This window comes from Jatropha curcas, chromosome 4 (assembly GCF_041381405.1).
Source record: "Jatropha curcas cultivar XTBG-Jc1 chromosome 4, XTBG_Jcur_1.0, whole genome shotgun sequence".
Lineage (NCBI taxonomy): Eukaryota > Viridiplantae > Streptophyta > Magnoliopsida > Malpighiales > Euphorbiaceae > Jatropha > Jatropha curcas.
In genome coordinates this window covers 32,287,325-32,298,782 of record NC_143154.1, presented here as the reverse complement: position 1 = coordinate 32,298,782, position 11,458 = coordinate 32,287,325, and the positions used below count along the sequence as shown (strand labels likewise).

At 41.4% G+C, this 11,458-nt stretch overlaps 1 protein-coding gene across 1 annotated transcript; it reads right to left on the bottom strand.

Annotated features, from left to right (window-relative positions):
- Positions 1-9,423: 9,423 nt before the first annotated feature.
- TIM13 (translocase of the inner mitochondrial membrane 13) lies at positions 9,424-11,173 on the bottom strand. The gene is made up of 2 exons (XM_012231167.4): positions 10,988-11,173; positions 9,424-9,813 (listed from the first exon to the last, which is right to left on the bottom strand). The coding sequence occupies exons 1-2, from the start codon at positions 11,102-11,104 to the stop codon at positions 9,664-9,666; spliced, it is 267 nt and encodes an 88-aa protein (XP_012086557.1). The 5' UTR covers positions 11,105-11,173; the 3' UTR covers positions 9,424-9,663.
- Positions 11,174-11,458: the final 285 nt, after the last annotated feature.

Here is an 11,458-nt window from a genome sequence, read left to right as displayed (position 1 = left end):
CTGTGTGAAGGCCTGTTCCGGAGCCGATATCTTCTTTACGCCTGACGGGTGGCTTGTATAGGCTCTTCTAAATGATATTTGAAGGTCTTATGGTCCAATCGGTATGCCTATCTTGGCTGCCCGGGGTGTCATTAAGAATTGCATACTCCATATAAATTAGTGCGCAAAATCGGTACCACTACGGAAGCGTTCGGCAGTTTTAGCCCAATATCTATCTGCCTTTCGGTTACCATGCCTTTCGAGGCCATAATATTTCTTCTAAGACATGTAGGAAGCATCGTAATCATTTTTAGGCCATTCCGAGCCGGTGCTTCCGAGCCCCAAAATCGTAGGTATACCCCTTTGGTCTTAGGAGCCCTGTGTGAAGGCCTGTTCCGAGCCGATATCTTTTTTACTCCTGACGGGCAGCTCGTATAGGCTCTTCAAGGCTATATTTGAAGGTCTTATGGTCCAATCGGTATTCCTATCTCGGCTGCCCGGGGTGTCATTAAGAATTGCTTACGCCATATAAATTAATGCGCAAAATCGGTGCCGCTCCAGAAGCATTCGGCAGTTTTAGCCCAATATCTCTCTGTCTGTCACTTACTATGCCATTTCGAGGCCATAATATTTCCTCTAAGACATGCAAGAAGCATTGTAATCATTTTTGGGCCATTCCGAGCCGGTGCTTCCGGGCCCCAAAATCGTAGGTGTACCCCTTTGGTCTAAGGAGCCCTATGTGAAGGCCTTTTTCGGAGCCGATATCTTCTTTATGCCTGACGGGCAGCTCGCATAGGCTCTTCTAGGCAATATTTGAACGTCTTATGGTCCAATCAGTATGCCTATCTCGGCTGCCCAGTGTGTCATTAAGAATTGCATACGCCATATAAATCGGTGCCGCTCAGGAAGCATTTGGCAGTTTTAGCCCAATATCTCTCTGTTTGTCCCTTACCACGCCATTTCGAGGCCATAATATTTCCTCTAAGACATGTAGGAAGGATTGTAATCATTTTTGGGCCATTCCGAGCCGGTGATTCTGGGCCCCAAAATCGTCGGTGTACCCATTTGGTTTAAGCAGCCCTGTGTGAAGGCCTGTTCTGCAGCCGATATCTTCTTTACGCATGATGGGCAGCTCTCATAGGCTCTTCTATGCGATATTTGAAGGTCTTATTGTCCAATCGGTATGCCTATCTTGGCTGCCTAGGGTGTCATTAAGAATTACATACGCCATATAAATTAATGCGCAAAATCGGTGCCACTCCGAAAGCATTTGGCAATTTTAGCCCAATATCTCTCTGTCTATCCCTTACCACGCCATTTCGAGGCCATAATATTTCCTCTAAGACATGTAGGAAGCATTGTAATCATTTTTGTGCCATTCCGAGCCGGTCCTTTCGGGCACCAAAATCATAGGTCTACCCCTTTGGTCTAAGCAGCCCTGCGTGAAGGCCTGTTCCGGAGTCGATATCTTCTTTACGCCTAACGGGCAGCTCGTATAGGCTCTTCTAGGCGATATTTGAAGGTCTTATGGTCCAATCAGTATGCCCATCTCGGCTGCCCGGGGTGTCATTAAGAATTGCATATGCCACATAAATTAATGCGCAAAATCGGTGCCGCTCCGGAAGCATTCGGCAGTTTTAGCCCAATATCTCTCTGCCTGTCGCTTACCACGCCATTTCGAGGCCACAATATTTCCTCTAAGACATGTCGGAAGCATTGTAATCATTTTTGGGCCATTCCGAGCCGGTGCTTCGGGGCCCTAAAATCGTAGGAATACCCCTTTAGTCTTAGGAGCCCTATGTGAAGGCCTGTTCTGGAGCCGATATCTTCTTCACGCCTGATGGCCAGCTCGTATATGCTCTTCTAGGCAATATTTGAAGGTCTTATGGTCCAATTGGTATGCCTATCTCGGCTGCGCAGGGTGTCATTAAGAATGCATAGGCCATATAATCCAGAAGCATTCGGCAGTTTTAGCCCAATATTTCTCTGTCGGTCGCTTACCTCGCCATTTCGAGGCCATAATATTTCCTTTAAACATGTAGGAGGCATTGTAATCATTTTCGGGCCATTCCGAGTCGGTGCTTCCGGGCCCCAAAATATTAGGTATACCCCTTTCGTCTTAGGAGCCCTCTGTGAAGGCCTATTCCGAAGCCGATATCTTCTTTACGCCTGATGGGCACCTCATATAGGCTCTTCCATGCGATATTTGAAGGTCTTATGGTCCAATCGGTATGCCTATCTCGGCAGCCCGGGGTGTCATTAAGAATTGCATACGCCATATAAATTAATGCACAAAATCGGTGCCACTCCGAAAGCATTCGGCAGTTTTAGCCCAATATCTCTCTGTCTGTCGCTTACCACGCCATTTCGAGGACATAATATTTCCTCTAAGAGATGTAGGAGGCATTGTAATCATTTTTGGGCCATTCCGAGCCGGTGCTTCCGGGCCCCAAAATATCAGGTAGACCCCTTTCGTCTTAGGAGCCCTCTGTGAAGGCCTGTTCCGGAGCCGATATCTTCTTTACGCCTGACGGGCAACTAGTATGCCTATCTCGGCAGCCCGGTGTGTCATTAAGAATTGCATGCGCCATATAAATTAATGCGCAAAATCGGTGCCACTACGAAAGCATTCGGCAGTTTTAGCCCAATATCTCTCTGTCTGTCGCTTACCACGCCATTTCTATGCCATAATATTTCCTTTTAGACATGTAGGAAGCATTGTAATAATTTTCGGGCCATTCCGAGTCGGTGCTTTCGGACCCCAAAAACATAGGTATACCCCTTTGGTCTTAGGAGCCCTGTGTGAAGGTCTGTTCTTGAGCCGATATCTTCTTTATGCTTGACAGGCAACTCGTATAGGCTCTTCTAGGCGATATTTCAAGGTTTTACGGTCCAATCGGTATTCCTATCTCGGCTGCCCAGGGTGTCATTAAGAATTGCATATGCCATATAAATTAATGCGCAAAATCGATGCCACTCCGGAAGCATTCGTCAGTTTTAGCCCAATATCTCTCTGTCTGTCGCTTACCACGCCATTTTGAGGCCATAATATTTCCTCTAAGACATGTAGGAAGCATTGTAATCATTTTCGGGCCATTCCGAGCCGTGCTTCGGGGCCTCGAAATCGTAGGTATACCCCTTTGGTCGTAGGAGCCCTATGTGAAGGCCTGTTCTGGAGCCGATATCTTCTTCATGCCTGACGGGCAGCTCGTACAGGCTCTTCTAGGCGATATTTGAAGTTCTTACGGTCCAATTGGTATGCCTATCTCGGCTGCCCAGGGTGTCATTAAGAATTGCATACGCCATATAAATTAATGCGCAAAATCGATGCCACTCCGGAAGCATTCGGCAATTTTAGCCCAATATCTCTCTGTCTGTCGCTTACCATGCCATTTCGAGGCCATAATATTTCCTCTAAGACATGTATGAGGCATTGTAATCATTTTTGGGCCATTCCGAGCCGGTGCTTCCGGGCCCCAAAATATTAGGTATACCCCTTTCGTCTTAGGAGCCCACTATGAAGGCCTGTTCTGGAGCCGATATCTTCTTTACGCCTGACGGACAGCTTGTATAGGCTCTTCTAAGCGATATTTGAAGGTCTTACGATCCAATCGGTATGCCTATCTCGGCTGTCCAGGGTGTCATTAAGAATTGCATATGCCATATAAATTACTGCTCAAAATCGGCGCCACTCCGGAAGCATTCAGCAGTTTTAGCCCAATATCTCTCTGTCTGTCGCTTATCACGCCATTTCGAGGCCATAATATTTCCTCTCAGACATGTAGGAAGCATTGTAATCATTTTCGGGCTAGTCCGAGCCAGTTCTTCCGGGCCCTAAAATCGTAGGTATACCCCTTTGGTCTTAGGAGCCCTGTGCGAAGGCCTGTTCCGGAGCCCTATCTTCTTTATGCCTGACAGGCAGCTTGTATAGGCTCTTCTAGGTGATATTTGAAGGTCTTATGGTCCAATCAGTATGCCTATCTTAGCTGCTCATTGCGTCATTAAGAATTGGATATGTCGTATAAATTAATGCGCAAACTCAGTGTCACTCCGGAAGCATTTGGCAGTTTTCGCCCAATATATCTATGTCTGTTGCTTGTCATGCCATTTTGAAGCCAGAATATTTTATCGAAGAAATTTATGATGAATTCTAATGATTTTTGGGCCATTCCGAGCCGAAGCTTCTAGGCCCCAAAATCCAAGGTATACCCCTTTAGTGGTAGAAGCCCTGTGTGAAGGCCTGTTCTGGAGCAGATATCTTCTATACGCCTTACGGGCAGCTTGCATAGGGTCCTCTAGGCAATATTTTAGGGTCTTGTGGTCAAATCGTTATGCCTATCTCACCTTCTCGACCCGTCATTAAGAATTGAATACGCCATATAAACTAATGCGAAAAATCGGTGCCACTCTTGGCAGTTTTTGCCTAATATTTCTCTATTTGTTGCTTGCCATGCCATTTCGAGGCCATAATATTTCATCTAAGACATGTAGGAAGCATATATAATCATTTTTGGGCTATTCCGAGCCAGTGCTTCTAGGCCCAAAAATCCAAGGTATACCCCTTTTGTCTAAGAAGGCTAGTTCCATAGCCGATATCTTCTGTACGCCTGACTGGCAGCTCATATAGGCTCTTTTAGGTGATAATTTTGAGTCTTGTGGTCCAATCGGTATGCCTATCTTGGATGCTCGATGCGTCATTAAAATTTTAACACGCTATATAAATTAATGCGCAAAATCGTTGTCACTCCAAAAGCATTCGGCAGTTTTCGCCCAATGTCTCTCTGTCTATTGCTTGTCATGCCATTTCAAGGCCATAATATTTTGTCTAAGACATTAATCACGCATTTTAATCATTTTTGGGTCATTCTGAACTGGAGCTTCTGGGCCCCAAAATCCAAGGTATACCCCTTTGGTCTGAGAAGCCCTGCGTGAAGGCCTGTTCCGGTGCCGATATCTTCTATACGCCTGAGGGGCAGCTCGTATAGGCTCTTCCAGGCGATAGTTTAGGATCTTATGGTCAAATCGGTATGCCTATCTCAGCTGCTCGTTGCGTCATTAGGAATTGCGTATGCCATATAAATTAATGCGCAAAATCGATGCCACTCCGGAAGCATGTGGCAATTTTTGCTCAATATCTCTCTGTCTGTTGCTTGCCATGCCATTTTCAGGTTGTAATATTTTGTCTAAGACATGTAGGAAGCATTATAATCATTTTTTATCAATTTTGAGCTGGTGCTTTTGGGCCCCAAAATCCAAGGTATACCCCTTCGGTCTAACAAGCCCTGTGTGAGGGCCAGTTTTGGAGTCGATATCTTTTCTGTGAATTACGGGCATCTTGTATAATGTCTTCTAGGTGATATTTTAGGGTCTTGTGGTCAAATAGGTATGCTAATCTTGCATGCTCGTTACGTCATTAAGAATTGCATATGCATATAAATTAATGCGCAAAATCAGTGCCATTTTAGAAGCATTGGGCAATTTTTGCCCAATATCTTTCTTTCTTTTGCTTGCCATGCCATTTCGAGGCCATAATATTTTTTACAAGATATGTAGAAAGCATTGTAATCATTTTTGGGTCATTCCGTGATGGAGGTTCTAGGCCCCAAATCTAAGGTATACCCCTTAGGTCTAAGAAGCCTAGTGTGAAGGCCTGTTCCAGAGCCGATATCTTCTGTACACTTGGCGGCAGGCTCGTATAGGGTCTTCTAGTCGATATTTTAGGGTCGTGTGGTCAAATTGGTATGCCTATCTTGCCTGCTCCTTACGGCATTAAGAATTGCATATGCCATATAAATTAATGCGCAAAATCGGTGCCACCCTGAAAGCATTTGGCTGTTGTTGCCCAATATCTCTCTATCTGTTCCTTGTCATGCCATTTCAAGGCCATAATATTTTGTCTAAAACATATAAATCATTTTTGGGTGATTCCGTGGCGGAGGTTCTAGGCCCCAAAATCCAAGGTATACCCATTGGTCTAACAAGCCCTGTATGAAGGCCTTTCCCTGAGCCGATATCTTCTATACGAATAACAGGCATCTCGTATATGGTCTTCTAGGCCATAGTTTAAGGTCTTATGGTCAAATCGATATGCCTATCTCACCTGCTCAATTCGTCATTATGAATTGCATACACCATATATATTAATGCGCAAAATCGGTGCCACTCCAGAAGTATTTGGTAGTTTTCGCCCAATATCTCTCTGTTTGTTGCTTACCATGCCATTTTGAGGCCATATTTTTCTGTCTAAGACATGTAGGAAGCATTGTGATCATTTTTAGGCCATTCCGTGCCGGACCTTCTGGGCCCCAAAATCCAAGGCGTACCCCCTTTGGTTTAACAAGCCCTGTGTGAATGCCTATTCCAGAGCCGATATCTTCTGTACGTCTGATGCGTAACCGTATAGGATCTTCTAAGTGATGGTTTAGGGTCTTTTCGTTAAATCGGTATGCCTATCTCGCCTGCTCGATGCGTCATTAAGAATTGCATACGCCGTATAAATTAATGCGCAAAATCGATGCCACTCTTGAAGCATTTGGCAGTTTTTGCCCAATGTCTCTCTGTCTGTTGCTTGCAATGCCATTTCAAGGTCATAATGTCTCATATAAGACATGTAGAAAGCATTGTACTCATTTTTAGGCCATTCCATGTCGGAGCTTCTAGGCCCCAAAATCCAAGGTATACAACTTCGGTCTAAAAAGCCCTATGTGAAGGCCTCTTCCTAAGCCGATATCATGTGTACACTTGATGGGCAACTCGTATAGAGTCTTCTAGGTGTTAGTTTAGGGTCATATGGTCAAGTCAGTATGCTTATCTCACTTGTTTGATGCGTCCCATTTGCTCGGCTAAGCCGGCCTCCTATTTGTTTGTTAATTCACAATAATTTAATAATACAATTAACTAAAAATTGAGATGTAAAACATTTTATGCATTTTTGGAAAACATGTCAAGCATACATTTAATGTCATCCATACAACATAAAATAAATCAATCAAAGAAGAGGAGGTGAGGAAAATAGAGTTACAAACCACCCTAATCATTACAATCTACCCTTAAACCCTCCAAATTTCTCAAACCCAAATAATTATTACATTAAAGCAATAATAGGAATCCAATTAGGACCCTTTACATTTGGCAATAAAAAGCTTAAATCAAAAATAAGTCCAAACCACAAGCAACAAAAATAAGGTATAACAAGTATCCATAGAAGTATACATTAATTATAAAATCACAACACAATCAATCATCCAACAAGCATGAATAGACGAATGTAAATGATACAAGATTAATAAATAAAGGGTTAGCACAATAACAATGAAAATTAAACTAAATAACAAGAATTTAAAGGACTGAAATAATAAAGAAGAGAAATAATAAAATGCTAATAAAGTAAAAGACAATAATTAAATGACAGAAATTTAAAGATTTTAATAAGATTTGAGCTCATGATCTTGATGTTCATCCTTCTCCACCAATCATTGCTCTCAATCATGCTTTATTTATTTATTTGATTCATATATGACCTAATACGCATCACAAACCTTTTTAGATTGGATCGTAGCCACTGGATCACCGAATTTTGGGTAAGAACAAGAGATTTCTGACAATTTGTGGCTTGAGTCACAAGGAAGTGGCACACGTCACTACTGTTGGCCTCGCGCCACAAAGGTGCAGAAACCCCTATTTGGTTATTTTAGATTTCCCTCACAACCAAACCCAGAAATGGTGTTTTAAACACCGAAAAAAAAAAAAAAAGGAAAAAGGTGAAGAGAGCATTTAAAGGTTCTCAGGAACTACCTTTTGTGATTTCTTTGATGATTTGCTCAAAAATGGATGAAGAAAAACCCAATACTTGGCCCTTGATCCAAAAATTTGAGATTCAAGATTAGAGTTTGTGTTTTTTGGATTCTAGATTGTCTCTAGGGTTTTTGATTGATTAACAATAAATTCTCAACACAAATCCAAGGTTAACCTAAATTGCCTTTAGATTTCTTTGCTTGAGTTTTCAAAAAGTAAGACTTCTCCTTATTTTCCAAAAAAAAAAAAATCCCTCTTTAACACACCCCTCAATGCCTATTTATAGGCAAATAAGGGTAAGTAGCCCCATTTTAGGGCTAACGTGGCAAAAAAGTCACTATCTGGCCCCACAATGGGACCGACTAACTTTTACAAAATCAGACTAGGTAGCACGCAAAACGAGATGGTGCATCGAAAAGTGTGCCAAGTGAAATCGACGCGCTTTCCAAGCTCAGTTTCATCGCAAAACGTTCGATAACCCGAAAAGGTAAAAGTGGTCAAATACATCAATAATTTTAGCCACAGACCATCAGTCCAAAAACCAAGGGCGATCAAGAATCCCAATCCAGTCTTATATGAAAAAAACAGTATATCATCACTAAACCTTTTAAGGAAAAAATTTAAGCGTCTACACTCGGTGCGTCATTAAGAATAACATATGCCATATAAATTAATACGCATAATTGGTGCCACTCTGGAAGCATTTGGCAGTTTTCGACCAAGATCTATCTGTCTGTTGCTTGCCACGTCATTTCAAGGCCATAATATTTCGTCTAAGACATGTAGAAAGTATTATAATCATTTTCGAGCCATTCCGTGCCGGAACTTCCACGCCCCAAGATCCAGGGTATACCCCTTTGGTCTAAGAAGTCCTATATGAAAGCCTGTTTCAGAGCCGATATCATCTATACACATGATGACCAGTTCATACAAGGTATTCAGGGCAATAGTTTAAGGTCTTGTGGTCAAATCAATATGCCTATCTTGTCTGTTTAATGCATCATTAAAAATTGCATACACCATATATTTACAAGTAGACATTCAATCACATCATCATTCACATCTTCTATTTCACATGATACATCAGCCACAATCCACATTAGCATTGGAGATGCTCTTAGCATCAATTCTTACTCGTAATTATGAATGCATTTCTCCCTTCTCCAGCAAATTCCCTTGTCCAACAAATTCAAGACCACCACCAGCAACCGCACCGTTTCTCCTTGTGACTATGTCGCTTATAGATGTTTCTCACAAGAATCAGCAACGTGAACTTGAGGATGAATTGAAGAACATCATTTCCAACCATGTGAACTTGAGGATGAATTGAAGAACATCATTTCCAAACATGGCAACGATTTCTGAATTTCACTTTTAAACGGCTACAGCTGAACCTTACCTATGGAAAAAGCTATGCACTAACCAAATGCAAAATAACAACTAAATTTAGGGTGACCGCAACAAATAGCCACAATGGAGGGAAATCAGCATGAACATAAAGATGCAACAGGAACTAGTGTTGATGAAGGGAAGAGTTTAATAATTCTCATTAAGGCACTATACACTTCTCAAACCATAAATCAACATAAGGTGGAAAATGACTTCAATTAATATGAGAAATAGAGGAGGCAAGTGATCAGGAAACAAGAATTAAAAAAGAAATCTCAACTAGCAGGCTTTGTATGTTATGCATTTTTTTAGAACTAACAGAATTAATGGTAACAACCCCAAAGGCAACACAGCTTTGCATGGTTGAAATTTCACATCATAAATTAGCAGTCAATGCAAATAAAATTTTGGTTCCCAAGGTAAAATACTAAAGATGAATACAAGTATGAGAAGCAAGATCCCTATGTCAATAAGAATTTCTTCCGAATTTAGCAAGATATTCTAACGAGGTGCGTTGAAAAGCGCCCTGCTAACAATGCCAGTGGCCTCTATGTAGCGATCCACACACCTAGAGATGCAGCTACTTTCACTCCCACTCAAGCTAGACCCTGGTTTTGTAATGCACTTCTCAAAACATTTCCCCCTAACAGTCTGCAAGAACAAAATTAAGTAAATTAGACAACAGTATGTAGACGAACATTTTTCATGGCATAGAGTGTAATCAAGCACCAGGCAAGCAGCTATGAACTGCTTCTGTGAGATACATCATATAGTTATTAAGGATAATATAGTTTAGTGAGGATGCAGCTACTACTAAGGATACTTAATTGACCAAGGCCTTTTGCAAACGTATAAATGGTTGGAGACCTATCAATTTCGGCAAATATGTTTAAGATACCTAAACCCAATTCAAAAAAACATCTCTTCTAGTAAATTCAAGTTTGCATTTCCTTGATACCCAGGAATAAGACATTTAAGGATGAATTTTTTAAAATAGTAAGCTATAATTGCTAGATATATCAAAGCGTTTAAACCTAACAACCAGTGAATTCAACTTCAAGCAAAAGTACTCGTCAGGAGACACATGGTAACAATCCCAACACCTGTGTGAGAAAACATTGAAGATGGTTTTGCTATGTTAGAGGCTATTCATTTAGAAAATATATCTAAAACTTTTCATCCCTGCAAACAAAATTAATCAAAAGTATAGCTATAAAAACTTCTTGTATACACCCAACTGAGAGGATTTATTAATTGGTAAACAATCCAAGACTGACTTGACCACCATGCAGCAGCTTGATACGACTTTGTTTCAAACAAGCTATTCAGCATGTTGAAATGATACGATCTGCTGGACACATAACAAGTTAACATCTAAGTGTAGCTTCTCTTGCACAAAAACCATTTCGATTATTGCATTACAAAGCTAGACTTTTGAGCCACTGAAATTTAATTAAAGCTAGGAGGATGAACTTTACTCAATTGAGGACAACCAAACCCAGATTTCTATATAAGAAAAATTGTTAATACATAATAGATGAAACAATACTAATATCTAGAAAGGCACGCGTCGAGCACAAGCGTAGTATTGATGAGATGAACTTAGCATCAACAAGAAGAATTATATGTGTCCGAAATTCCTGAACAACCGTCTTGCTCAGGTAAATAAATTTCAGAGATCAACAATCAGAATACAGAGGCAGAAGGCGAATAAGTTTCATAAATAAAAATATATTGAGATAGAGATTAGTACAAAGTATTAAAATTTAAACAGTCACCACATTAACATCACTGAATGACGTGAGAGATGGCTAAAAAGGTAAACCTCGAGGAACTCCTGGGCATAAGCCTGAGCGAGCTGATTCTTCAACTGGTCCATGAGATCCGAAGTTGACATTTGTGGCGATCCTGATCCAATGGACGGCGAAGAAAACGAATCCATTGCTTCTTCTTCCTCTACCTTCGACTCCTTGCGATTCTGTTTCGTTGCCGAAAAGAAGTATTAACCCTAGAAAGAGATAATTTATGCAGTTCTTAAACCCTCTGGCTCCGTCATAGAAACGGGCTTGGGCTCAATAGAGCCGACGAAAACATAATAAATTCGCTGGACACTTAGGATGGGCTTGGCCACAAAAATAATCAGGCTGGTGGTGAGTTGCTAAAAAACCGTGTAGTATATCCACGGGCTGTAGCTCAGTTGGCAATGTAGGCTGAACGTGTAAGAAGAGTTCTCGGATTCGATCTCTACTAAATGCATATGCAGAGAGAACGAAGAGCCTTAACTGTAATTAAACTC

Coding starts and splice junctions, on each gene's coding strand:
- TIM13 (XM_012231167.4), bottom strand. CDS start 11,104: ATGGATTCGTTTTCTTCGCCGTCCATTGGATCAGGATCGCCACAAATG. Junction 9,814..10,987: donor ATGCCCAGGAGTTCCTCGAG/GTTTACCTTTTT, acceptor TTGTTCTTGCAG/ACTGTTAGGGGGAAATGTTT.